The sequence below is a fragment of the Aquila chrysaetos genome, chromosome 6, assembly GCF_900496995.4.
Source record: "Aquila chrysaetos chrysaetos chromosome 6, bAquChr1.4, whole genome shotgun sequence".
In the NCBI taxonomy this organism is placed as follows: Eukaryota; Metazoa; Chordata; class Aves; order Accipitriformes; family Accipitridae; genus Aquila; species Aquila chrysaetos.
Genome location: NC_044009.1, coordinates 48,223,763 through 48,251,542, shown reverse-complemented (window position 1 = coordinate 48,251,542; position 27,780 = coordinate 48,223,763). Strand labels below are relative to the sequence as shown.

The 27,780-nt window shown below is 37.0% G+C and overlaps 1 protein-coding gene across 8 annotated transcripts in view; it reads left to right on the top strand.

The window, feature by feature from the left end:
• Positions 1-27,780, top strand: part of LRP1B (LDL receptor related protein 1B) — a 759,343-nt gene that overhangs the window by 440,160 nt on the left and 291,403 nt on the right. For 7 of the 8 annotated variants that reach the window (XM_030018329.2, XM_030018325.2, XM_030018333.2 and 4 more), the window contains 4 exons: positions 13,292-13,514; positions 16,490-16,661; positions 18,670-18,813; positions 20,227-20,463. In XM_030018329.2, coding sequence (XP_029874189.1) covers positions 13,292-13,514; positions 16,490-16,661; positions 18,670-18,813; positions 20,227-20,463 — 776 coding nt within the window. The remainder of the gene's footprint in view (positions 1-13,291; positions 13,515-16,489; positions 16,662-18,669; positions 18,814-20,226; positions 20,464-27,780) is intronic. The other variant, XM_030018331.2, reaches the window with a different exon arrangement.

Sequence of the window (27,780 nt, the reverse complement as noted above, 5' to 3'; positions counted from 1 at the left end):
CATATAAATGGAGGATAATAAATGTTTTCATTCTTCTTATGAAATAATAAGAATTTTGCAGGACTATGAGCCTTTATACTTTTCCAACACCAGAGTAGACACCATAGCTTAGCATTTACAAATACATGAGTGAAACGTGAATATTCTGATCTTTCTCTACCAAATCATTGCTCACACATAAAGAGCAAGAAGCAGTTCCCCCAGTATGTCCCATTTATGTAAGAGGTCATTAGGGAATGAGCCATGCCCTTGAGTCATTCAATAACTTGTATCAGTATATAGTTTATGTAATTGGTACCAATATGCTAGTTTTCTGAATATGAGACTCAACAAATATTAATCAAGAATCAATTAATCTCCACTGAAAATTGTCAGGGAAGATAGGACGGTAAGCTGTTGAAAGCAAACTACATGTGACTGTAGACTCTCAGGAAAAAATATTCTTTTTTATGGTCACTGTCATAGGCAATAAAGTTGTTTTTAATGAGACGATAATGCAGCTTTCAGAAGTTATGTGTATTTAGCCATTGCCATGAATTTGAAAGTATCAAAAAACCTCAGGAACAAAAAATAACCTTAAAAACAATCTTTTATTACAGCTAGGCTGAGCAAAAGAAAAGTGACAATACTGCAGATTCCAAGCAACTGCATGAACTGCTGAGTTATGCCTTAAATTTATTTTTTTGTGATGGTAAGTGTTAGTGAAACAGAAAGACAGACATGGAAATATGCCTAAATTCCTTCTTAGAAGTACTGTAACTGCTTACTTTCTGATGTCCTGATCACAGAAATCCACCTTTGTGTCAATGCTCAGCTGGGGGGAAGCTACTCTCAGCTTGGCGAGAGGCAGGAAAGTGTTTTGGAAGTACTCCCAAGAAATGACGGACTATTTGGTTGGACTGTAGTGTGTGGCTGCAAAAAGCATTTCTCGCCTTGTTTTCTTGTTCTGGTGATTTCACTTGGAACAGCTCTGACCCATTCCTGCCTCAGTATTTGAGCTTCTGATTGTCATACCTCTCTCTTAGTACAAAAAACTGGACAACAGAATGACTCCATATGCAACATTCTTTAACACAAAATGTTTTAAATCTTATTTCAGATGTTGTCACTTGCCATAAAATATCAGAGTAACGTAACTCTTCCATCCTTTCACTAATGTAGGTGCACGAGCGCACCATGTGTGATACCGTATTTCCATACCCCAGGTCAATTAAAATCACTTTGAGCATCAAAGTACACAACCTCTAATAATTTACTGTTACACTCCCATCAGTATCTGCTTATTATTAGATACTGCCATGTTCAGAAACTTTTTTGTCTTTGTATTCTTCACGGCATTCAGTAAAACTTTGAGGAAAAGTTTATGAAAACTTTTGCTAACTAGAGCAGCATGCATGGATGTTTTTGGACAATTATTATTTGTATAACTTCTCTGCCACAGTGGAAGTATAACAAGTAATGTCACAGATCATCTGTGGGCTCTCAGCTGCGGCAACCTTTGGAAGTCAAAATTGAAATCCTTCTGTTGTTTATATATTTGTGTTCCAAATCAGCATTCATTGGCTTGAAATCCTGCATATATACACAGTTTTCTAGCAGTTTCATGTTAGTTGTAGTGATTAGGCACTAATTATTAGTAGTATTATGAATAATTCTGCCTTCCCACTAGGACTAGCTGCTACAAATTAAAGGTTAAGAGATCAAGAATAGCATAACAACAGCAAAAAACACTAGAGCCTTCTCCATGGTGGAATACAACCAATTTCATTGTCACTTAACTAAAATTGAGTTCTGTTTTGTAATGCCTTAAGAAAATATCATGAAGATTTAAAGAGTCTTTGATCTCAGAAGAGATAAAATAATGCAAATACAATAGTTGCAATCTAATTTCAAATATTACGATTCTGCATAAATCATGCTTTGCTTTTTCTTTCTATTAACTTGATAATTTGTTGTCTATGATCTTTGTTTCAGACCAGACTTCGGTTTGTTTGGGGGTTTTTTTGGTTTTGTTTTTGTTTGTTTGTTTGTTTGTTAATTTAACTTGCAAGCGCAATTTTGGGGAGAAAATGACTTGTTTAGTTGGCAGTTAATGGGGAAGCAGAACTGCCTATTTTTCTTTACTTGCTGTCAAATGCCAAGGTGAGTCATGGCATCAAATAATTCGGTTGTTGCTGACATTAAATAATGCTCCATCTAGGAATCTGCAGTGGGGAGATTACGGGCTCTGCAGACCTGCATAAAGATGTGCTATTAACAAGCCTTGCGTAGACCAGCAGTGTCCAAACCAATCTCTCCAGCAGAAGAAATTTGATCAGAAACTCAAGATGTAGGGCAAGTTCTAATATTCTCTTCAGAATTTATTACCTTACAAAAAAACACTAAAGGAGATTTCTAAACAGGAACATGGAAGTGTTGGATGAGAATCTTGTTTTTATTTCATTTTGCATGGTTGTTATGGTTTGGGTAGATAGATTTATTTTTTTTTTCTTGGTGAGCCTCAAGTACCTCCTCGTTGCTGTTCACAACTGGCATCATCAATTAGATTGGAGTAATTCCATAACCTCCAGAGTTTACTGCTTCATCCCAAAGCTGCATGTTGAGATGAGGATCAGCTCTGTCCATTACTGTCAAATACAGGCTGTCTATTTTCTATTCTACACTGCACTAACTAGCCATATCCACAATTTAAACTAGCTTAAGGATTCATTGTGGTAGCAGTGTTTGCTTGTATAGATCAAATATGAAATGTATTTGCTCTCCTTTGGCATAAGGTGAAATTATTAGCATATGTAAAGATTTCTTTGAAGTATATTTTTATATAAATTAAAATTTTATATATATATTTAGAATATAAAGTGTAATTTTTGTCAAATCAGTTGTTCAACAGCATAGCCTATGCTTTCATCCAAGATCATCTTCAGCTTTGATGTCATTGATTATATTTAATGACTTAAATCTAAACCAAGAGCTTTGAGAACAGTGGTATTGAAGAACGTACTAGCACAGTCCCTTAGCATAACATCCTAGATGTGCCTTTCTTACCTGTAGCAAATTGAAATGCTTAGATGAGAAAATAAGAATAAAACAAGCATAGAGTAGTAGTTCCCACAGCAAACCTGTCAGCTTCCAGCAGTGTACAGTATTGTGATTTTCAGAGTTAGAAACATAATTGCATTTAATAGCTACTGATATATTCTTCTTCCATTAATTTGTTGGAAAGAAGAAATCCCCATCCTTGCTGTTGACTGCTAATTCATCATGACTTTAAATCATCAGTTTTCAAAACTGGGGTCTGAAGCTTTTGGAATCTAAAGAGTACACCTCTAAATAGCCTCCCAGCCTTTCTTCAGGTCTGCCTGTGAAGGAGGAGCTCTGAGATTCCTAAAGCATGCAAACTGTGGATTTTTGATTAATTTAATATAATCCTATATAATGATGATTATTGTAGCATTTTCTGTATAAGATGGATGAGACAGGTTCTCAAATGCCAGCTATTACTGACATTTAATCTGCTATAGGTCATAAAATACCAAGGTGGAAGAACTGTTTTAATTTATTTTTCACATTAATAATAAATTTTAAATAAATTAATATTGAAAAAATGCTGTCTTTTTCATTCTCTGTAACTAAATAGAAAAAGGTGGTTGATAGAAATCACCAATTTGAAGACAAAGCATTCTTATTTTAAAATAGACATCTGTATTGTGATAGATGTAGGTGATGTAGAAAACATGATTTTAAATCTCTGATAAACTGAATGGGTACATTTTTTGCATTTCATAGTGCCAAACAGTCCATATAACTATCATTTCTCAAACTGGGTTGAAAGGGCCATGTCTCAAATTCTGGGAAAGAAAAGCCACTGGAGAAGTGAGATTGTGTTTGGGAAATAACAGCCTCGTGTCTAGACAGTCATTGTTAAAAAGCGAGTTCCTGCTAGCTAGTGCTGTCCTGATTCGCTCTGTAGCTGAAATTAGTTCTGGGACAAAATTTAAACCTACCAAGCTCCAGACTGCTTTCCTGTTAGCCTGAGTTTCATCAGGCTGCAAGTCAGAACCTTTCAGGGGTGGTCTTTTTTGCTATTTTTTTTCCCCTACAAGTGCTGAACAATTAATGAAAACTGCCCCCCCCCCCCCAACGTATTTTTAAAAAGTAATTTTTTAAATGGTCTCTTTTAAACTAAAGGAAAAGGTTGTTTATTAAGTGGAAGAAACAGTAGAGTCTGACTGCATGTAATAATACATTGTAAAAATTAAATAGCCTCAGGAAAATTACTGTGTTTATTTTTTCTGTGAAAGAGCTTCAGTACAATACTAATTAAATCTTTGAAAATAAGTCTTTGAATATGTGTATTCTGCTATGTACTTGGGTTCATGTAACTAGTATAAAAGATCAAGCAGCACCATTTTGTTGCTCCAGAAATCATTCAAAGCAGAATAATAGAAAATGCTACATTAAAAATACATAACTCTAGTTGAGTTTGAAGGATAGCATATATGTCAGACCCTGAGTTTCCAATGAAGAAACAGAATTTTAATTTTCTATGGCAAAATTATTTCACTGCATCTTGTATATCTGATAAAATATACAGCAGTTGAAATTAACCATCTAAACCTCAGAAATAATTACTCAGGATAATCCAAGAACTATATTCATCATCATGTTCTCTCCAGGCTCAGAGTTACAGATTTAAGTAACTCTAACAGCAGTGTGTGCATGATTTGGATGTAAACACACATTTTATATCTATATAAAAGTCTGTTTGTGAAATAGTTTTGGTTTTATATATACTGGTTTTAAAATATTATACAGACTTCTTGGTACTATTTGGCTGTCATGTTGAAAGCCTACTTAAGTGATGATATAAAACCATGTTACATGACAGTTTGAATGTCTTTAAAACAATTAATTTTCTCAGTGGATCAACACAGCAATTTGGCACAGCTGGTTTGTGATAAACTGGGAATAATCAATGTTTCTTCATTCTTATTCTAATTGATGAGCTTGTAGTAACACATGGGGAAGTACACATACAGTCTGAAAGAACTCTCCTTCCAGATTTCTGCATCTGATTTAAATCTGAATCCATACATTCTCAGATGAATGGCAATAACTTGACAAATTAAATACTAATGTTCAGGGCCCTTAATGAATCTGTGAATACATCTGCAATGTGTCTTTCAATTAAAAATAACAGTTATGAAAACTTTACATATATTTATGAAAAAAGTGACATAAAAGGTAAAATTTGATTGACCTCCTACAATTTTATATTGGGAATAAATTTCCAAAATTCAGACAACATCCTTTTGTTCAGGAGAAAGAGAAATACAATGAAAAAGCACCATTACTGCACCAAATTACTCAAGGTAATTATGCAGCTTTAATGAAAGGATATTGCATTGTATTTAGACAGAAAGCAGATTAAGCAAGTATAAATTTGATATATTCAAAGGGATGCAGGTTTTCAAGAGTACATCTCATAGCTGTAATCTTATTGTAGGTGGGGGGAACAGACTTAACTATTATGACGAGAATGAGTGTAAGACACTTTCTTTTCATTTTTATCCTCTAGCAAAACCTATGAATTGAATTTTCATTTCTGTGGGTGTTTGTCTTTGATTTATTGGTGTTATGTTCCAGGCATGCATTTTTTTAGCATGTACAGAAACTCACACCTATTCATAAGTGGAGCAAGAAAGAGAATATGGTAGGGTTGATATGGGTTTGCTACATATTTACTCTGAGTGTGAGGAAGTATAGCTTGTGAGAGAAAATTGAAACTGTGAAAAGATATCATAAGATAGAAAGTTAGCTGTACATCTTACTATCATATATTTTTCCTGCTGCACCTGGAGATGGTAGATTGGTGCACTGATGCGCCTTTTGCAGTTACCTCTCTGCAGAGAAAGCATATTTAGGTGGAAAAGGGAGGGGACAAAACTTTTCAAGGGTCATTATGACCTTTAAAAAACTTTATTTTGTGTATATTTGATTGCCATTCCTACGACAAAAGAAAGTGAAGGCTTTTATCCCCTCAAAAGTGGAAAGGATCAAACTTGAAAAATTCTATGCAGGGTTTTGTTTTGATGAAACAACTAAAACAATAGTAGAGCACAGTCGTAACAATGTAACAAATCACAGTCCTTAGCATCATATTACATTCACTTCATAACATCTCTGAAAATGCATATTTCTGTCTGTGTAAGGAAATTATATTGGGGTGGTGGTGTCCTGTTGATGGCAAACCAATTCAGCTTTATACGAGGCATATTTCTATAGATGGACAGTTTTAGTAGGAAAAAAAACCAAAGAAGAAAAAAAATAGATGCAGGATTTTTCTCTTCCCCCCCCCCCCCCCCCCCCCCGCCATGTGCTGCTCTGTTTAACAAGAACTTCACAGATGATGATAACTTGTAGCTACTTTAGCAGTGAACGAGATTTGTTCTTTTTTTAATCAGTCCCCAAATTCACAGCTACTTACCCTGTTTGCTGCTCAGACTGCCATCCATGTTACTGCAAATAAGAAAACCTTTTTTTGAACTGGTGATTTCCTTGTAAAGAGAAAGATATTTCATTACAAATGTCCCCCACCCAAGGCATTTGGATTGAGCTTTTGCTGATTTTGCCTATGTTCTGTTGTGCAACAAACAGTGATTGGAGCTTGGCTCTGTGCGGTGAAAATGAGTTGTCTAACTGGGTGTTACTTTTATCTGCGGTTTGGCTCTGTGCTGCCTCCTGCATGGCACTAAACCTGCAGCTCTCCAGCAGAAGAAACCATTATTATTTTACTCTTATGCACTCATTGCTAGGATTCCAAAATACTAGGAACATTTGGAACATATGTCCACCCTTACATTGTGGAACTCACGGAGGAGCTTTAATAGAATTTCACTCCTATGTAGCACAAAAAAAATCCATCTAATGTTTCCTTCCAAAACCAGTTACAAAAATTAAGGCACGTTGCTGGAGAGCCTGGTAGTTTCTAATCCCCCTAAAATAGCGTGGACTTGCAAGGGGAAGATATCCTCAAGGTGACGGATGCTGCATTGTGCTAGAAAGAAGGTGGTGGTGGGGAATGCAAATGCCCAAATTCAATGGCTTTTACCTTCCTGCCCTGGGGAAAAATTTGCCTTTGCCCCAAACCTGGCAATTGCCTTAAATGGGGTTGTGTTAGCAAATAGTACTCTTCAAGTACCTAAGATTTGTCAGGTACACTAAGGGCCATGGCTCATTTACTACCAAAAATGGGCTAAATCTGAGCGTGGCTGATTTATTTTGTGTTAGGTGCAGATGAAAAAGAAAACTACTGAACCCAGGAATCAACTAAACGTCAACAGAGGCGAAAATGTTCCTGGACCATGCTATAAAGCACACTATTAATTAAATGCAATGTAAATTAAAACAAATCACATTAATTCTGATTAAATGCAGTAGAAATCAGATCGAGGACTGCATGGCAGTCCTATTCTGAGAATCCAGTAAGTAGATCACCTGATACCATAAGCTTCAATTTACGAGCGGAGAATCCCACAGACGTTTTCACATAGCCCTTTTAATCAGGTGTTTTGATCACCTCCTCTGAAGAAGGTTCCCTGTTCATCACAGTCCCCATAATTTTAGTTATCCTGCAGTGTATCTTTCTGTGTTTACAATTTGTCCTACAGTATATCTGACTGGTGCCACTCAATGCCAATGGTCTTCTCATTAGGTTTTAAACTGATTAAATTGCACCCCACTTCTGTCACTCCAATTCAGAGTTTTTTCCACACCGTAATCCCTCTTCTAAATTAGAAAAAAGCCTCTAACTTGTTGTCACTCGTTCATTTTCCCAAGATCAACAGAATATCTTTACTAGCTTTCTGTCTTGATAATGATCCTTTCAGTGTAATTTCTGAAAATTAAATACTGCTCTTTCTACTCTACTACTGTTGAGGTATGCTATCAACTATTTTACTTTAATCTAGACAGGTCTGGTCCGCAGCAGTAACTTTGTCTAAGAAAGCAGCCTTCTTTCTATATATACTGTAATAATTTACCTCTGATAATATTGCATTGCAGTTGACTGCCCTGTGAACTGCCAAGCTCTTTGTCATTCTTCCCTTCAAAATCTGCCCCAGCAATTTCCACCTTCCTGAGATTAAGCTAGTGGACCTGTAAGTACTTCAGAAGAACATCCTTTCTGGTTCTTCAGCTTAAATGGAAGGTGCTACCCTTTAAATATGTGTGTGTTTGTAATCTTTATCATTTTCCTACCAAGCAGTGCTTACACTAACACATCTTTATCTCTGATAAGAGAAGGTGAGAGGAAAAGACAAACAGATGGAGAGGGAAAAAATGGTATTTTCCCTGGCATTGCCATTTGACTGCTCTGTGGCAGCTGGCACAGGTTGGGTCACATTGACAGTAGTGTTAACATATGAGCTTTAGGTAAATCTATAGGATACCGCATCTTCCCTCCTGCAGAATGGGGAGGGGGTGTAATTTGGGTACATCTGTGATTAAAGGGGTTTTGTACCTGAGTCCATTTAGCATCCACTCTTGCTTTTGTTCCTAAACCGCACCATGCTATCGATATACAATGGTTTATTTTCTGTACCTCTGTCCTGTTTAGGCATGCCTGAAACTGTGTTTTACTTCTCCTTGTAAGGGGTTGAGGTTACTGTGCAATAACACATTCCTCTTCCATAGGTCCACTGCAGGAGCACCTGAGGTTTAAAAGCCAACCTGGGAATTAAAGGACCAGTAAGAAGTGGCAATAGGCTGGCTTGTGAGTTATACAGGGAAGAGTTTAGAGTCTGAGGCCTGGAAGCTGAATAGATGAGCTTCTGGACATGGTGACAAGTGCACCTCTTCCCTATTACAAAGAGTAAGGAGAGACTGAGGAGGGAAATAAAGAATCAAAAATAATAATGACACATGAATACACTCAACTGTGAAGCACAGTTGTATGTGTCAGGAAAAAATTGAAAACTGCTTAATGGTACCTTATAATATTGTTCCATACATGGGTGGTGGTTTTTTTGCTATAGAGTTGCAGGGTTGTGAAATATTGCCCCCCAAACATCTGATTGTGCTATACAGTATTTGCCTTCTTATGTGCATCAGAAATTAAGAGTTTTCAGTCATCCAGATGCCAAAATGTAGCTTTACAAGCCAAATGTACTTCTTTATTGGCTAACTAAATAGGTGGATTATGAATGCAGCGACTAAAAGGTTGGAAAACAAAAGGAAGTGACAAGAGAGAAGTTGCTGGACAAAGCCAATGGCGATAAGGGAGGCATAAAACGTTTCGCAGCTGAACTAAGACAGTAACTATCTGGGTCTGAAAAGAAGTTTCTGTCAAGGACAGATGTCTTTGTCAGGAAAGAACAGCAGGCCTTTTGAGGCCCTCCTTATGTGTTTTCAAGGCCTGGTAATGAAGGAAAGATGAATCTGTGACCACTGGTATGAGAACAGGGACTGGGAACTTCACTGTCACTTTTGTCTCGTGACAGCATTCTTCTCCTCTGGAATAAGTTTTATTTGGTAACATGACTTTATTGCTCTTTATAGTCAGTGGGCTTGCCAGTGGGGATATTTTAAAATGTTACAGAGATTTTGTTGCTCAGATGCAGAGGGAACATTCCCTGTGTTTTCCTAGTTGAAACCAAATTCTTGCTGGAAAAACTCCAACTACAACTTTCTAAGACTAAGTTGTTAAGTTATGAAACGGGTTGTATTTCACAGACTGGAGAAAGTCAGCTAAACCCTGGGAAATCAGCAGAAGGAGGAGGGTGTATGTAATAGCTGGTGAGAAGATGACTGTAAATCAGCAGTGTAATAGAGCTGTGAAAATAGCAAATGTCATCCAGTGACAGCTGAATCTCCAGCTGATGCAGGGAAGTTACAGTGCCATTGTACAGACACCGGTGAACTCCTCTCTGGAACAGCGCATCCAGTGCTGACCATGCTTGTTCAATAACATGACCTAAAATCAGAATAACTGCACAGAAGGGCAACATAAAGAGCCTGTCTTATGAAATGAGAAAGACTGACTTTCTTTGCTTATCTGTAGCTGCTAGGTAGAGTGTGAAAGAATTTGATTGCCATCTAGAAATACCTTTGGAGGGGAAGACAGGTGAAAACAACTGTTGAAGCCAAATAAGTGTTCTGCAGAAATCAGTAGGTATAATTTAGCCTTGAAGATATCATCATTAGTTATTAGATGTAGATTCCTAACTGCTGGAACAGCAATGAAACCATTCTGAAAGAGCTTCTGAACGGAACATTGGGTCAAAACAACTAAGTACTTTTATGAGTTTAAGAAGTTTGAAAAAAGAGTAGTGTAGGATGCCTGCAAAGCACCTGGACTCGATGAAGATGGCCCTTTTTTGTTCTTGATTAACAATGGGCAGAACATGGGGTTTGTACAGTTTCAAAGAGCTAGGAGGATATTCAGAATTTCTATGCATGAAGAAGTCTATAGATTTTGAAAGATAACATGCCTTAATAAAATTCCATTTAGTGCCAAAATTTTTACTATTTTATAGCAGCCTCGATTAGCATCCTCATTGGTAGTCTCAGGAAATAAAGGCTGTAATGAACACAGCTCTCTCCCTGTCAAGCTGGTCCCTCAAGGTCAGTACTAATGCATAGTGCTTGGGCTGTACAAGGAAATGTGCATGGTCGGTATTCCTGCTGCAATTGCTCTGTGAATTGATAAAAGATTTCACCGCCCTCTGCTGAAAATGGATAGGCAAATCCAGCACCATCTGTGAGCAGAAAAATTAAGTCTTGAGCTGAAATAAATACTACGACAGTGTATCCTTGAGAACTCCCAAGGCAAAGGAAACACAGTGTAATTGTGGGTCAGCTTCATGTGTTATAAATGCCATTCTGATTTGAACCTCATTCTAAAAAATCTGCATTAGACTTTAAATACAGAATTGCATTTCAAGATTACATGGTAAAGCATTTAATTATCTTAATTTAATTTTTCAGAACACTTTGATCATACAGCAGAAGTTAGGCAACTACTTTCTTGTTCTTTTACCTCTACATTAAAAGATAAAGTTTTATTATTGTCAGTCTCCAGGAGAAGAGTAATGATTTTTAAAATGAAAAGAATGTCATTTACACATGAAGTCATGCCAGCTGATGTTAATATAAAATAGATGTTTAGAAAACAAAGAAATGACCCCCCCATCCCTGAAAGCTGGAGAAGCATCTTAAATTAGATACTCTTTACTGTATCTATTTGTTATTGACATACAAACATTTTATTTCTTGTCTGATCTGGAAAGAGAATATACTTGTAAAAGGCAAATAATTATTATTTCTAACTTGTATTTCAGTCTGTTTTGTGGTATCACGTAGAAAAGTTAAGTCTCATATAAGAATACTGTGCACTAAGCAATCAAGTAAAGAGTCAGTGTGAAGTCAAGCTTCACGTCTTTGCAGTTGCTGTGTGTATGTCCGTGTATTTATATATACACACGGAGGGGTGGATGGGTGTGTGGGGGTGCCTGATCACAGCAAACCCATTTGGTGGGGATTGTGAAATCAGCTTTATTTGAGTTATTGAATCTTGAGATACAAAGTTCCATTAAATAACCTAAATCAAATCTGAAGAAGTACAGATTGTAGACTAAAGTACACGTAAGTTTTTAAAAAATTATTTTAAATGTACTAGGTGTTGGCCCTGTTATTGCTGATGAAATACATACATATATATATAAATGTAAGTGTATATACATCTATATACACACAGTTATTTGGCTGCTTTTGTTCCAAATTAAACATTTGCTTTGCAGACAATTTTTACTTTGCACATCATCTGTAGTATGCACATTTTGATTTATATGGACCTGAATGTTAAGTATGTGTTTTTTAAAATGCTCTTAAAGTACAGCTGGGATACAGAATTACAATGAAGGACAAGACAGGAATTCAAAATTATTTTGATAAATAGAAATCCCTGTCAGGAATGGAGGTATCCCTCAGGAATGTTCTAGGTAAAGTTTATTCTGACTTATGGCCTGGTGATGGACTACATGACCTTTCAAATTCTCCTCAAGCCATATTTTATGATTCTGTGATCAATTCATTTTGGCATTTGACAGCTGCTGTACATATACTGTAGCTAATTCTACTGCCTTTAATACTTCTAATGATTTTTTTGATTTACATATTTTGCACGTGAAACACTTTAACTACATTTAAAATGTATTCTTATTTATTTGAAGATGGTAATAATAAAGGATATGGGTCTCACTGGCTATTTAGCAAATATGTATTCTTTCCAGCCTAAAACATATTACAATGCTGAATTTCTATGAGAGGTTACAAGGCTATAAATTACTACCCGTTAACATAAAGATATCTCAAAGTTTATATGCTGTTGATCCAATGTTATTCCCATTAGTGGTAATAACTAGGAGATAATTCACTTCATTTGGAAAATGAAATTCTGATTCTCAAAGTAGTTTTAGTAACATTCAGTGTGGAATCAGATTATTCTTTATAGCATGTTAAAGTCATGGCAAGGTGGTCTTCAGCTGGCAAGTGTAATTTAGTCTCACAAATAGGTAATCTTGTTAAAATATTGTCAGGTTAATCAAAATTGATTTGTGTGTACTAAACCCAGTGAATGCTAATCAAGTATCGGGTTAGGAAGCTTTAGTAGCAATTTTAAGTCTTTGATAGTTTCCCATTATTCTTGGATGGAATTACTCAGTGGATTTGTGGAAACATTTTAAAGCCTGAACATCCTTCCAAGACTGGATACAAATGCTCTACAGACTAAAGCATCTTCTTTAGAAATATATTTTCAAAACCCTAACAGTGTGGATCACTGTATTTGTTATACCTCATATGCAATGAATTGTTCTCCAAACCACGTGAGTACTTTGTGGTTTTGCCACTCTTTGTTATTTGCAACTATTCTGCCATTTTTTTTATAAGTAATGGTTAAAGAGCTATTTAAGATGCTAATGTAGTCTCTGTACATATGAATACCATCCATTTAAAAGGCGAGTATTACACGGTGTATCTGTGGTGTAAGGAAATGCATTTAGAACTTCTGTACATTCCGTTTGAAAGAAAATTCTTGTAATTGTGAATTTGTTAGAAGACATGGTGAATTTTTTGGTAATTATATGATTATCAATATGGGTTATATGGGTTATTGATAGATGAACCCCCTGAAATGAAGAAGAACAAAAACTTACTTTGCACAGAGCCACCAGGAGCTTTGCACTCTGCTCACACCCTATGAAACTTACAACATCTTATTTTCTTTCAACAGAAAGCTTTTCTTTACAGACTACGGGAATGCTGCCAAGGTTGAGAGATGTGACATGGATGGAATGAACAGGACGTGGATAGTAGACTCTAAAATTGAACAGCCAACTGCTCTTGCACTAGACCTCGTCAATAAATATGTGTACTGGGTTGACATATATCTGGATAGTGTGGAGGTTGCTGACTATCAAGGGAGAAAGAGGCATACAATAATTAAAGGCAGACAAGTAGGTATTTATTTGCATATTAGTAAAAAGTAATGATACCAATAAATGAATGTACATAATGCTAACAGTTATAGTAATTTCAGATTTTTTTCTCTTTATAGTTCAAATGAATTAGACATTAAGAGATCTGTCTTCATGTTTTATTTTATTTGCAATTTAGCCCGTTTTGCAACCTATGGACAAGCTTCCATGCAGTGTCTCATTAACAATGCACCATGTAAGTCACACTCCCCATTGTAAGACTGCAGCAGGGAAAATATGGGTCGATGGAAAGATACGAGGGGATAAATTATTAACAACAAGAAGATGTCCGTGCCAATTCGGGAAGAAGAGACCAACAGGCAGAAGAATGTGAAAGAAACAGAATAGCAAAAGCTATTCACTTGTTCAGACCAATCTGGATGCCCTTAAGTCATATTTTGTTGATAGCAATGATGCTTTTCCCAGTTGATCCAGATGTTCAGAGTCATAAATACAAGTGCTGAGACTGTATGAGTCTTTGAGCAGAAGTATATCAATTTGTTATGTTGCTTCCGCTTGGAGAGCGGGGTAGTAGGTAGCAGGGAAAGGAAGGGTTCCCTGGCAGTTGTGAGGCTGATGTAAATCAAGTGAAAATTAGCAAAGACCAAACTGTTCCTGGTTGCTACTTGGACTCCCAGAGCTGGTGTGGGTACCGTGTTTACATCTGCTTCTGCCTGAGGTTAAACAGAGCATGTAAAAATGTGCAGACAGAATAAACATTTCACCTGTTCTGCTGTCATTCTTTCTGTGCTTCCAAGTAATCACTGTTTACCAAGAGACAACTGGTTAGCATAACTCCCATGTAAAAATAGGCAGAAAATGTGACAAAAAACAGTCTAGGTCACCTGGCTAAATAGCAAACACCTTCCTATTTTTTTTATCAAATTACTTCCAGTCTTTAGCCAGTTGTTCTGGAATAACAGGTCTTATAAACTCTTTTTTTTTTTTTTTTTTTTTTTTTTAAGGTAAATTTTGGAATAGGTACTTCAAAAAAGAAAGCCATTTTCAGAAGCAACTAACAAATACTTTTACAGGCTTGTAACTTAGTTGTACAGGTGTCATCGGAGAGATGTTTGTTCTTTCTCTTCTTTCTGAAATTTAGATGCAAAAGAGGATTCTTTATCAAGCTCAGAGGGATTTCTTCTTCCCTAAACTAAGAAAGGAGAAGGATGTCTGTTTATGTCAATATGGGTGAAGAGTATTAAAAAGTTTGGCCTCTCAGTTGGTCACTGTTATCACAAAAGGAGAAGCATATTGGTTGTCTTTCCACTCAAATGAAAAATTGGTAATTTCACTAGGTTTTGTGCCTGCATTTGCCAGGGTTTAGAATGACTGTTACTCCAAGTTACTCCTCATTAGACCAAGGAAACAGCAGACCAGAAAACTATTCTCAAGAAATTTTAGGGGTTAAACTTTATTTTGTAAGTACAAGCATATCAAAAGGCCTGCTTTCCAAATGATATGGGCTTTTATGATTGATAGTCTGGGTGGCTTTCAAAGCACTATTCTTTGTAGCAAGCAACATTTCCATTCATGCATGAGATAGCTGGAAAGCTTCATGAGACATAAAAAACAACAAATGCATAAATTAAATTCAAATAATTAAGTGGTCATAAAATGCATTGTAAAAAGAGTCACATGGGTTTAATAGTGTAAATATAGAAAAGCTCTCGTGACTTAAATAATAAAGATTTAAACTGAGTGCAAATGGAAATAGGGAAGAAAGGATTATAATGCAGAGGAGAAGTCAACAGTTTGGTACAGATGCATCATTATTTTCAAGGCTGTTTTCTTTTCCATGTTACTATAATTGGATTGAATTTCTATGGGGTCTTAATCAAACATTTCCATTGATCTCTTTTTTTTTTTTTCTCCCCCCCCCCCCCCCCCCCCCCCCCCGGATAAGGGCAGAATACAATGGCAAGATTTAGCCAACTGGGGGCGGGGGGGTAATTTCCAGAAAGGTCTGAAATATTTGATGCGTGACAGGGGTTCTTTTGTTTGGTTTGGTTTTTTTTTTTTTTTGGTGTCATATGTCTGAATTTGTGAGTAAGTGAGCTAAGTAAATACTTTGTGTGAACAATTTATTGGTTAAACTAATAAGATATTCAGCCTGTGAATATCTGAACATCTGCCAAAAAATTCTCTTCAATTTGTTCAGCTTTCAAAATTGTCAATGAGATATCTTACGTTTTCTAAATCTATCAATCAAGCACAACCACTAGATTATTGAACATTTCGTGTTCGAGCTGTGATTGGCTAACTATCTAACGTTAGGTAATTTTTAATCAATGTACCCAGACACATCACAAATTAATACAATTTTAGAATTCACTGTTTGAGAAACAAGCAATACTGTGTGACCACAACCATATTCAAAGACACCAACACAAAAGGTACACAAGCATAGCCGAGGGAATTTGTATATTTATTCATTTATTTACTTAAGAAAATATTCAATGGGTATATCTTGCACTATTTGCCTTGCTTTGATTATAACATAATAAAAAAATACATCAATTCAACCTATAAACTGTTTTAAATATCTATATTTATTATATTTGTTAGTTAATAGTAGTTAATATTAGTTAATTTATCTTAGTTATTATTAGTTAATACTAAAATAAGCTGTTGCACTTAAAGTATGCAGGAGTTTTTAAAAGACAGAGAAACTGGGTAATTCAGAGGATAAATTAATTTGGATTACTAAATATTTTTAATTTTCTGCCTATCTTGTACAAAGGTTTTCTACTTATAAACTTTGGACTGCAAGAATGTGAACTATGCTTGTAGTGTAGTTTGTGTGTATTATTTACAACTATTTATTGATATATTCGAAAATCCTTTTGTATACTTTAGCATCTACAATTCACAGTAATGTTTGATGTTTACAAATCATAGATATACCTGAAATATTCAGCTAAAATAATTATATCATTTTTTTTCTTTTCCAGATTAGGCATCTTTGTGGTTTGGCAGTATTTGAAAACTATTTATATACAGTTAATTCAGATAACCTCAGCATTTTACGAATAAACAGATATAATGGCACGGATGTTCAGTCTCTTGCTAGACTTGACAACGCTAAAGAGATCCGTGTATACCAGAAAAGAACTCAAACAGCAGGTAAGATCAAAATTCCTCTTTCTAGGAAATGTAAAACCAGATTATTAGGTGGATGCGTGGTTAAAAAGGTTCTTCCAGAAAAATGTATGAGAAGATGCAGTGAAAATTTGTCAATGCGACAAAACTCTCTGTTGCTTCTTTATCTGCCCATTTTCCCATGTACTTACTGCCAGTTTTCCTGCACCTCTAAGCTCCTAACACCACTGCTTCCTGAGCGCTCAGCTTGGAGAACCGACAAAGAGCCCTGGTCTGCAAGTTTCTGGCTCCACACACTCAACGCTTTCATAATTTAACACCTTCAGAATTGTTAGATGTCCAATACCGTCCACATGCTTGGGTCTCAGACCTCAGAGATTCCTGGTTTCTCTGGGCATGCTTTTCAGACAGACTACAAACCTCAAGAGAGCCCCCATCTTCGAGGTTGCCAGAAAAGCATGGAGATGGGTGTGTGGGGCAGGTAGCCTGCCTAACTGCCAGCACACCAACTGGTGAGATAGGAAATTGCTGTTAAGTTTTCCTTGGTTTGGATAAATATCATCTTTGCCTTCTGTGAAAGAAATCTTCCTTTTCATCTAGAATGAGAAACTTCTTTTTATAATCTCTGAATTTTTGGTAAAGTAGCAATTTCTGAGGTCCATAGTCCTGTATGACTCCAATCATGGCTCTGATCACATACTTTCTGCATTCAGAACAGCAGTGTGATTTGCAGGAACTTTGTGCAAAGATAGCAAGATCCAAAATGTTTACAGTGATACTTTATGAGAACTTTTTGATATGACTGATAGCAATAAATCGTTGCCATGACTGCTTGGACAAAAAAGCTAGCACATCAATTTTGGTGATCAACATCAATGTTATTAAACAGACTGACTGCTTTTAGAGAAGTTTCTGAAGCGGGAACAAACTCTAAATTGATGTAGACTGGGTGAACTAATTTTCACCCTATAGCTGAGGGCATTGAGTTGCAGATGTCAGTGTCTGAAGGAGGCTGCAAAGACTCTTTCCCTGCTATAGACCCCCTCTTGTACCCCTGAGGGAGCAGGAGAGGTTGAGAAGAGGAGAGACATGAGCACAGTGTAATCTTTTATTACATCCTGTGATGACTCTGTTCCTCTTGCCCTTTGTTCACTCTGCTACTTCTTTTGTTTTGAATGGACATGTTTGTTGCTTGTCAAGATGTGCTGTAAAAGCTGTCTCAGCTTGCTAGAGTTTCTGTCTACCTTTAACAATATCGACCTTAAAGCACTTGATTACTTTTTTTAAAAAAAAAACTAAAAAGCTTGAGGGAAAGGAGAAAGAAGAGAAAAACATTTTTTGAGCTAAAATACTGTTGGCCTGTTGTAAGGCAGCTTAGTAACTGTAGGATAGCAAGATAGATTTTGTTTTCTCTTCAGATTTACCTTAAGGAGTTTAAAAAAATGAATTTGATATATTAGTCTGCTAATTTAGAACTGTGCATTTGAAAATATGAAATCAAGGGAAAGGAATTCTTTGGCTTCTTCAGCTGCATTTATGTCCCAACTGTACAAATATGGAAAAACACTACAAGGCTCGTTCTGTCCTTTAGTGTCTGCACAGGCATCTGCCCCAGAAAGGTGCTGTTTAATGGAGTTGAATGAATAGCAAACTGCGTTGGCGTGGGATTTGCTATGTTCTCAGAAAAACAGCCAACCAACCAAATGAACTGAAGCAACAAATAAAAAAGGGGAAAAGTGTCAGCTACCCCAGGGGAGTGCTGCCTGGCAAATGATGTGCAGAAGCTTATTCAAAAAGGGGTGATCACACAAAACGATGGGTATGGCTTGATAGCCACAAAATGGCCCTTTGGGTTACTTGTCTGCTTTGGGTATCATCTTAAAAAAACACCTTCCTTTGTAGTTATATTCCGGGGGAAGATTTATTGTGACACAAATTCACTTTTTTTCCTGTCTAAACTTTCTACATGCTGATGCATATAATTATCTTGCTTTAAATGGATTTGAATCGTGCTGTTTTTCACTCGCCGTAGTCAGAAGCCATGCATGTGAAGTGGACCCATATGGAATGCTGGGGGGATGTTCGCACATCTGTCTGCTCAGCAGCAACTACAAAGCACGGACTTGTCGCTGCAGGACTGGCTTCATCTTGGGGAGTGATGGCAGGTCATGCAAAAGTATGTTATTTAAATCAAAGAGTCTGCCAGCCGCGAATATTCCAGGGTATAGATGTGTTATTTAAAATGCTTATCAGTAACAGTAGAAATCACATGGGCTGCTTTTGGGTAAAATTTGTTTGCAACATGTACCTGACACTTTGTTCATACATACTTCTTTCATTCCCTTAAAATGATTTGATTTGGCTTAGTTCATAGAAGTGACACATTAAACCTGGGACGCTGTTTAAAGAATTCTAAAAATCATCACAAGTTAATCGGTCATACTCTTTCTTTATATACTATACATTCTCACAGTACATAAGTACTGAAGTGCTCTTAAATAGTTTGTCACATCTAATTTCTACCCATACAATCAACTTGTAACTCAGAAGCAGACCATACATGTGAAGAAGTCAAGCAAGGTTTTTGTCATAATACTTTGTGAAAGCAAACTATGGTTATAACTAACATTAGGTATGCACAATCTGTTGGTCACCTACAGCCAATGGGACAGTCCTGAAAGTTTTGGGGAACGCCTGTTTTTGTCTGGTTTCTTGATCAAATGGAATTGATTTAGTTCAGATGAAAGGCGTGCAGCTAGATACTTTGATGGATGCTGGTAGATGGATATATCTGACCTCAGTCAAACCTCATATGGTTTTCCACTAATGATTCCAACAAAAAAACCCTGAGAGGCATTAGGAAAATTATGTATCTTAGAGAATTTGAAGAGGTATATTGATAGTACTAAGGAATATACTGAGTATATTTATAAGTATCCTTAAGGAAAGAAAATCACCTTACTAAGCTTTGGTTGTTTGTAATTAACCTACTTGATTAAATTGTAAAAATCTCCTCAGAAATAAGAAATACTGGTATCCATGTTTTATATCTCAGTATGAAAGAACAGTGTGTGTTGATTTGTTGTATTCCTTCCCATTTGAAAAAAATTTACTGTAATCTTTTGTCTTGTTTGTTTCTGAGAAACTTTAGGTGAAAAAATAGTGTTTTGTATTTGCTGGAGTTACAGTCTTGTTAGATTTAATGATTACTTCAGTCATGGCCTACATTACTCTGATAGATCCTAATGAATTGTAAAATTAAATGTCTACAAAGCTATATATGTCCATTTCACAGTAGATGCAAAGTTATTCTGTGATCTAACATTGCTTTTCAGTGGGAATGTCTATAGAAAAAAATAATTAGATGTAAGCAGCTCACTCAAGTAATTTGTATTTTAATGAAGGTAATATAATTAGCTAGATTTCTTGAGTTTAGATACTTTTGGAATATATGAAAGTTTAATTTTTGGTATTGAATAACGCTCCTGCTCCCCCACTAATTGTGCCAGTTAATTAAACAGTGACATTATGCACTGTAAAGAAGATTAGGCAGCATCAGTTGTTTATGTTTGTAATCTTTCTTTTGCAGGACCAAAGAATGAATTGTTTCTTTTTTATGGGAAGGGACGCCCAGGAATAATACGGGGAATGGACCTGAACACCAAAGTATCTGACGAATACATGATCCCAATAGAAAACTTAGTCAATCCTCGTGCTCTGGACTTCCATGCCGAAACCAATTACATTTACTTTGCTGATACTACCAGTTTCCTAATTGGACGACAGAAAATTGATGGCACAGAGAGAGAAACAATCCTCAAAGATGGTAGGCAATGCTGACTGATAGTGACATTCAGAGAATCTCGCTAAGGAGAAGTTGAACTGACATTTACAGATAATTTAAAGCTTTATTTAAATCTTCCATGGAAAACAGACCCAAACTAGACTTTGAACAGAGTTGGAGATATTTCTTTTTTTACAACTTCCTGTTTATTTTTCCTGAGTGCAGAAATGTAAAGTTTGGTTAAGTTGCTCTGTTGTGAATTCTTACTTTGTCCATTTAAGCTTATACCCCCCAGTAACTCCCTCCTACATTTCCGCTGTATTCTTTCAGTAATTGGATACAATGGATCCATAATGTAGTTCTTTGCAATTGTTCACTGAGCCATCCTGTATCCTTGTGGACTTTATAAGACTTCTTCACTCCAACCTGTATCACAGTGTGGATTCTGGAGTTTATTCAAGTAGTTTGGCAGAGTGAGACTTCTGTAGTGCTTGCAAACTCATTAGAAAAAAAGCATTGTCTTTCCCGATGCATTTTCTATTGTGTATGTGGAAGCAACAGGAAGACCTAAACATTTTTTAGAACCTTAACTAAGATGTTTGTACCATTTTATTATACCAATGAGAGAAAATACCAGCAGTTCTCTAGTTTCCACCTCTCCAACCACAGTTTACAGTATGTCCCTGGTCTAGAATCTTATACTAAATGCTGTTTCAGTGATAAAACCTTCAGTTTGTCAACCCATATTTCTTTTTCTTTTACGGACCCTTCTCATGAAAGACTGCTTCAGCAGGAGGTAACAACTGCTTCATTTTCTAGTACTGAAGAAAATAAGCAGTATGAATATTCATCTTGGCCTTCAGAAAGCTTAATATCTTTACTTGTAAATTGAAACTCGAGACAGTGAAAGCAACAAAAATACCATTGTTTTAGCACAGGGATTTTCATTCCCCATCATTCATAACCCATGTTTTAATCCACCCATCTCAGAGAAGTTATCTCCAGTTTGCAGTGATATGGTGCTGTTTTGGTATAAGGTCTCTGCACAATGATGCCTTCAGTAGTAGTTGCAAAAAATAGATGGCTCTTTACCCTATATTGGTGATTGCTTAATAAAAGGCAGCTGTCTGAGTAAATAATGAATACTTAGCTGTCAATCTGGTAATTCATCGTTTCACTGTGAATATGGAAATGAATAATATACATCACAGAACTGCCATTGCTGACCTTCTTTTACCAAACAACACACATTTCATTTTACAGCAAAGTAATCCAAATGTGGAGTAGAGGAATGAGCGGACAGTATGTATATTTAAACATTATAAGGTAACACCAAAGAGCATCTTTGCTGAAAGGTGTCAAACAGGTTGGGGTTAGTCCAATCAAACATGCAAACACGAATAAACTTTGTATACCAAACCAACAAATTGAGAGACTCTTAAATAATGTTTAACTGGAATTTCTGCTCCTTTATAAGTACAACATAGCAAAAATACCAATGCAATACCAAAAAAGCTATGGATTATCCAATGATATATTATTGGTGGTCCTAATACTTACAAAGACCAAAAAAATGTCACTGTCATACTCCCCCCACTTTTTCACCAGGAGCTTATGTTGTTAGTTAGAACTTGGTGTCGTTTCATAACTTTAAAGTATGCTTAAAGAACACTTGTTAATGTATTTTTCATGATTTAAAAAATTAATATGGCCTCCAGCCATACCACCTCAGCTTTTAGTCTTGTCAGCTCTCAAGAACTCAGCAGGGACAGATTAAATCGTTCCTTGGTGGAAGGCTACTAGAGAAAATCAGGTGTGTCAGGAGGTGGTTTAATATTCACTCTGAACAGCATGCTGCTAAGGAACTCTATCTATGGTAGGTGTCACTTCTCAGATTAGAAGTTGTCATTTTTTGTGACTATCAGGTTTTGAACAAACAGATATGCTAGCTCAAACAACACGGTAACTCAGATAATTACAGTTTGCCCACATGAGAGCCTGATCCTACAAGCTGTTGACTGGGAACTGAGAACTCTGACCACCTAACACTGCTGGAGTTTGATTTCCCATATAGTTTCAGCTGTGACTTCTTATTCTTCACTTCAGGAAACAAACTGCTGTGTAGCATTGATAACTATTTGACAGCCCACAGCACGGCCTATCCTAGAGTTGGTGGCACAACTGCAACAGTAGTATACTTTAACCAGCAACAGAAATTGCTGTAATTAAGGTTTCAAACTTGCATGGGAAATCAGTTTTTTAACTAAAAAAAAAAGGAACAAACCAGACATTTTTAAAGGGAATTAAATATCATTCAGTTGAAGTAAAATCCCTGGCAGTGTTCAAGGCCAGGTTGGATGGGGCTTTGAGCAACCTGGTCTAGTGGAAGGTGTCATGGCAGGGGGCGGTTGGAACTAGATGATCTTTAAGATCCCTTCCAACCCAAACCGTTCTATGATAAACACAAACTCTGGGATTTTAGTTATCTTTGTCCCCCTTATGTTGTCTGGAGTTGCTGTGAGCCTTAAAGTGTTATATTATTCACTTGTAAATATTTGCAAAGATGGTCAAGGGTGAACTTTTTGCTTAAACAAGGTCAAAGTAAGTCTGTAAAGATCTTTGGAAGCTGTTCAGCTGGTTGGTGTATAGAAGAATTTTTTTTTTTTTTTTGCACTGGTTTTCATGTTAATCTAGTATACTAGGCACTATTAGTGTACGTGATCTAACGGACATTGATGAGCTAGGCTGTTCTCTACCAAATTACACACTATGCTTATAATTTCTTGCTTATTTACAAACAATGTGGCAAATTGTTGCTGCTAGAAATAGGAGTTTTTAAAAATCTTGTATCTATACTCTGTGTATTTGGGCCCACATTCACCTGTTGACTATAAAATTCTGGCAGTATTTCCAGAATTACAGATGTTAATTTTTCAATTATCAAGTGAACAATGATCAAAATGGTATTTTATTTACCTCATCCTTTTTATGTTGAAAGGGCTTCACTGCGGAAAGACTGGCTTGCTGTAGTCAAATGAATTTTGTTTAACCAGAATGGCAGAATGGCCATTATTTTGTTCCTCTTTACTACTTCATGTGAAGCCCACCTAAAAAGTAAGGGATGTATTTCAAGCTTTTAGATAGTTAAATAAAAGTGGACTTTAAACCATAAATTCACAAAACCAATGTAATCTGTCTCTATAGGATTGTGCTGTAGAATTCTTTGTTATTTTAAAACTTGCTGATATATTTAATATCTAATTACCATGAGGTTTTTCTTACTTAGATTGTATTTGCTTTAGAAACATAGATGCTCCAAAATTACAACAGAATGCATGGTAGCTCCGGTACAGTAGCTATTATATGAAACCGAATAGACTTGGAGCAATATGCTTGTAAATTTTAGGAGGTATCTAGCATTCTAATGTAATACTTTAGCTTTGCTGCTGATACTAATACAGTCCGTATTTGGACTCTTTTGTCTCCCAAAGAAGAAAAAAACCCCTCACATTTTCATTAAAAAGCTGATTTTATTAGTATAAAAACTGTGTTTAAACCAAATTGTCTAGGTCAGGATAAAAATAAAATGGGTTTTGAACAAATCACTCCTTGTTCTCAAGCTTGATTTTAGTCATGTCAGTGTTTTCTTGAGTTGAGCAAAATCTGCTAAGACCCCTCTGAGCCCTAAAGGATTTTTCTTTCACTCCTGAAGCTTGTCTTTGTTCCCTGTTCTGTTCTCCAGTCTTTCTCTGCGAGCCTTGGGCTCCCAGGTCCTTGGTGAGATGCTCTCTTCTTTTCCCTACCATAATTTGCACTTTTCTCTTCTCAACATGCTTGATCACTCCATGACCAAAGGCCACTCTCCCACTTTCAGAGAGTTCCAACTGACTCTGACATTGCCTTTTAAAAAGAATGTAGCAAAGGCACTGAGAGACAACAAAAAAACCTGACAGTGTCCATCAGCCTGGGAAACCTGGCTGAGCTGCCGGCACTGATCTCACCCACTCTGACCGATCCACAGCTGTTTTGTACTTTGACCAGATGAATCTTGTCAGACTAGGTGGTTGCTGGGTTAGGTATGTCATCATACTGTTGTTTCATATCCTCTGTCTGGAGAATGAATTTTGACACCATTGCTTCCTTCAGGCTTTTTAGATCACAAGGAAAAATAGTTCCCCAAAAGTATAGTGACGTTTAGGTGCATCAGAAATACAGATAAAAATGCTAAACACATTTAGGAAGAACACTCAGCATATGCCACTTTTTTTTTTTTTTTCCTCCCTCCCTATAAACTTTCTCATATTGTGTCGCACAGGATGTAGTGTCATCTCTACACCCATGACTGATTTACTAAATTTAGGTCTGGTTTCTTATGTGAACAAGGTTTAGTTGATACTTGGTGGATACCTTTGTTTCTCTGTAATATCTTTTGGACCTTCAGAATGATTTCAAGTTAATTTGATATATAGGGCAGAGGTCCAAGTATAAGTAAATCCTAAAATTTTGTAAAAATAGGGAGATTGATTTCTGCAACTGGGCATAGCAACGTGAACACAGAAATTGTGAAATGGAATTATAATGGAAGAAAAGAAAAAATTTCACTATTCTTCAGCAAAGTAGTCAAAAAACAAAGGAACACATGAATACAGAGGTAGTCAGGCTTCAATTGCTCCCATGTTCACAGAACTACGCATTTAAAAATGGCACCTGGAGATGTTATGTAACTTTAATTCCTGTTACTGTTCAGGTCATTGCAGGTGGTAGATCGTACTTTCCAGTTCAAGGGTTAAAGGAAAAAAAAACCAAAACCTAGCAAGTGTAAAATACATCACAGTTTTATATACATACATACATCTCCATGAATGTTTAATTTAACAGAAGCAATATGCATGGGATAGGATGATTACGCACTTGGAATTATAGACAGCATTAAAGCTAGAAGAAATCCTGAACTACTCTAGGCCTTGTTGATTTCTTCAAGACAAGTAAACTCATTTCTCAATTATTCTCTATGTTATTGTCAAGAATTTCTTTCCTTTTATGTAAAAAAAAGGTATCTCATTTGCATATTTATCTTTATTCATCCGTGCCGTTTGTCCATTGCCGTTGTGCCCAGACAGAGGATACTGATAAGGGAAAAAGCAGTTTTAAAAGTATGCTATGACTTTCAGTAGCCACCAGCTTCTTTTAATTTTCTGGTTTTAAGCATTGAAAGCATACTGACTGAAGTATCTCTCCTAATAAGGGGATCCTTGTTATTTTTAAACTTTAGTATACAGTGCGAGTTTATATCATAATCTTAATATACTTCAACATCATATTTAAATGCATTTTGCTTTTTTTAAAAGGAAATAGGTATAAAATTAACAAAAAATGGAACATTTTGCAATGACAAGGTATTTGAAAACATTATAGCTCTGCTAACTTGATAGGGAATATGGTGGTATTACAGTCACTAAAAAACATTGTTCAACAGAAAGGCTGTGAAGTAATTTATCATGTTCCAATGCTATTGAGATTATAATGGCACCTTTTATAGATGCCATTATTGCATCCAAGTGTATAAAGAGCCCAATATTTCATTTATTCGGTAAAACTGTCATATTTTATCTTAGTGTATTGTTGATGACATACCATGTAATCTATGGGTTATAGTAAGCCCAAAGTTTTCTGTATTGCACTAAATAAGTTTTGTAGAGTGGGACTTGGTAAAAGAGCTTTGCATTCCTGTCCATCACAAAGAATTTTACTGGTTTCTTGTAGGAAATTAGATTATTAGAGTCATAGTCAGTAAGGGTGTTTGGGGTCTAAAAAATATTACAGGTGAAGAGTTTGTCCCAAGGAAAACAAATCTGATAGGTTGCAAAAAATGCATAGGTGTGCTGAAGTTATGAATGATAGCAAGTAAGACCTCTCCGTTAGTACTTGCCGATTGTATTATGGGGAGGCATCTTGGTGGAGGAATCTGAGGGAAGGTTTAGACAATGGCAACACAGCACCACTGCACAATGCTGTTGCCATAAAAATCACTCTGATAGCAATTTGAAATGTCCCAAACCAGCACTCCAGGAGTTCATGCGAAGTTGTTGTCTAGAAAGCTGACAGTTAAATTACATATGTTTGGCAGCACAGTTCAAATAGTAAACAGTTGTGTTCAGTTTAGCAGATTTTCACGTGCCTATCTGGTGTAAGGGGGACCTAAGTAGGATCAGTGATTTTGTCACATCAGCATTTCTTAAAAAATGGTAATACATGATTTTTTTTTAATGTACATTGCAATGAAAATCTCCCTGCATCATGTTTGTTCTGAGAAAATCTTTGCAAAAACTCCAGCATTGATCTGAAAGTGATGTCAACGCTGGTGAGAAAGAATGAATCTGATGAAAGCTTGCATCTAGATGGCATTACTGGTGTAAATGTGAACAGAAAAAGCAATTTACATTCCTTTTTTTAAGTCTTGACGATTCCTGCTATTGAAATTGTACTGTAGGATTGTATATCCGACTACAACAAACAAGTATTACAATCTGTATTGTCAAGAAGCATCATAGTAAAGAGGGGATTTTTTTTTAGTGTGGTTTTTCGTTTGGTTTGCGGGGGGGGGGGGGGGGGTGTTGTACCTTTTCAGCCATACGGACGTTCGTTTTTATCGCAGCGGAGGCACCAATTCAGTGCTGTGAATTCTCAGGCTCAGTGGAAGCACTGGGCTCACAGCTACTACGCCGTTACGCCATTGTCTTTCTTAATCCAAGAGACCAAACAAGGCAGCAGTCAAACGAGCGTTTCCACCCCAAGTTTGTCCTCAGAAAGGATACTAAAGCAAGCAAACGCGGGTTCCTCAGCCGCAGGCGGGCGGCAGGTCGCCCCCCCCCCCCCCCCCTCAGCCTTCTGTGAGGCGCCGCCGCTGGGCGCCGCGTTTTGGCGCCCAACCGCCCCCAGCCGGTCAGGGCCGGTTCCAGCCGCCTCTGAGGAAACGGGCGGTCGAAGGGCTGGCGCTCCTGTCAGGGGGCTTTGAGGGGCTGCGGCCGCCGAGCTGAGCCGGGGAGTCGAGCCGGAGGGCTGGGCGGCGGTAACGGCCCGCTAAGAGGGCCGTTAGGGAGTGCTCCGAGGCTGCCTTGGAGGTAGGAACCGGCCCTGGTACAGGGTGCGAGCGGAGCTGCTGCCGGAGCTGCTCGGGGGAGTTTGGGCATGTGCCACCTGTAAGCGCTGCCCTCTGCTGAGGAGGGCTTCCGTGTCGGCTGGTGGAGGGGTACGTGGAGCAGCAGCTCCATTCCGCCCGGAGAAATACTCCTTGGAGGGACTGGGGAAAAGGGGGCAGCATGTGGCTGATGTGCGGGCTGCTAGAGCGTGTTTACAGGT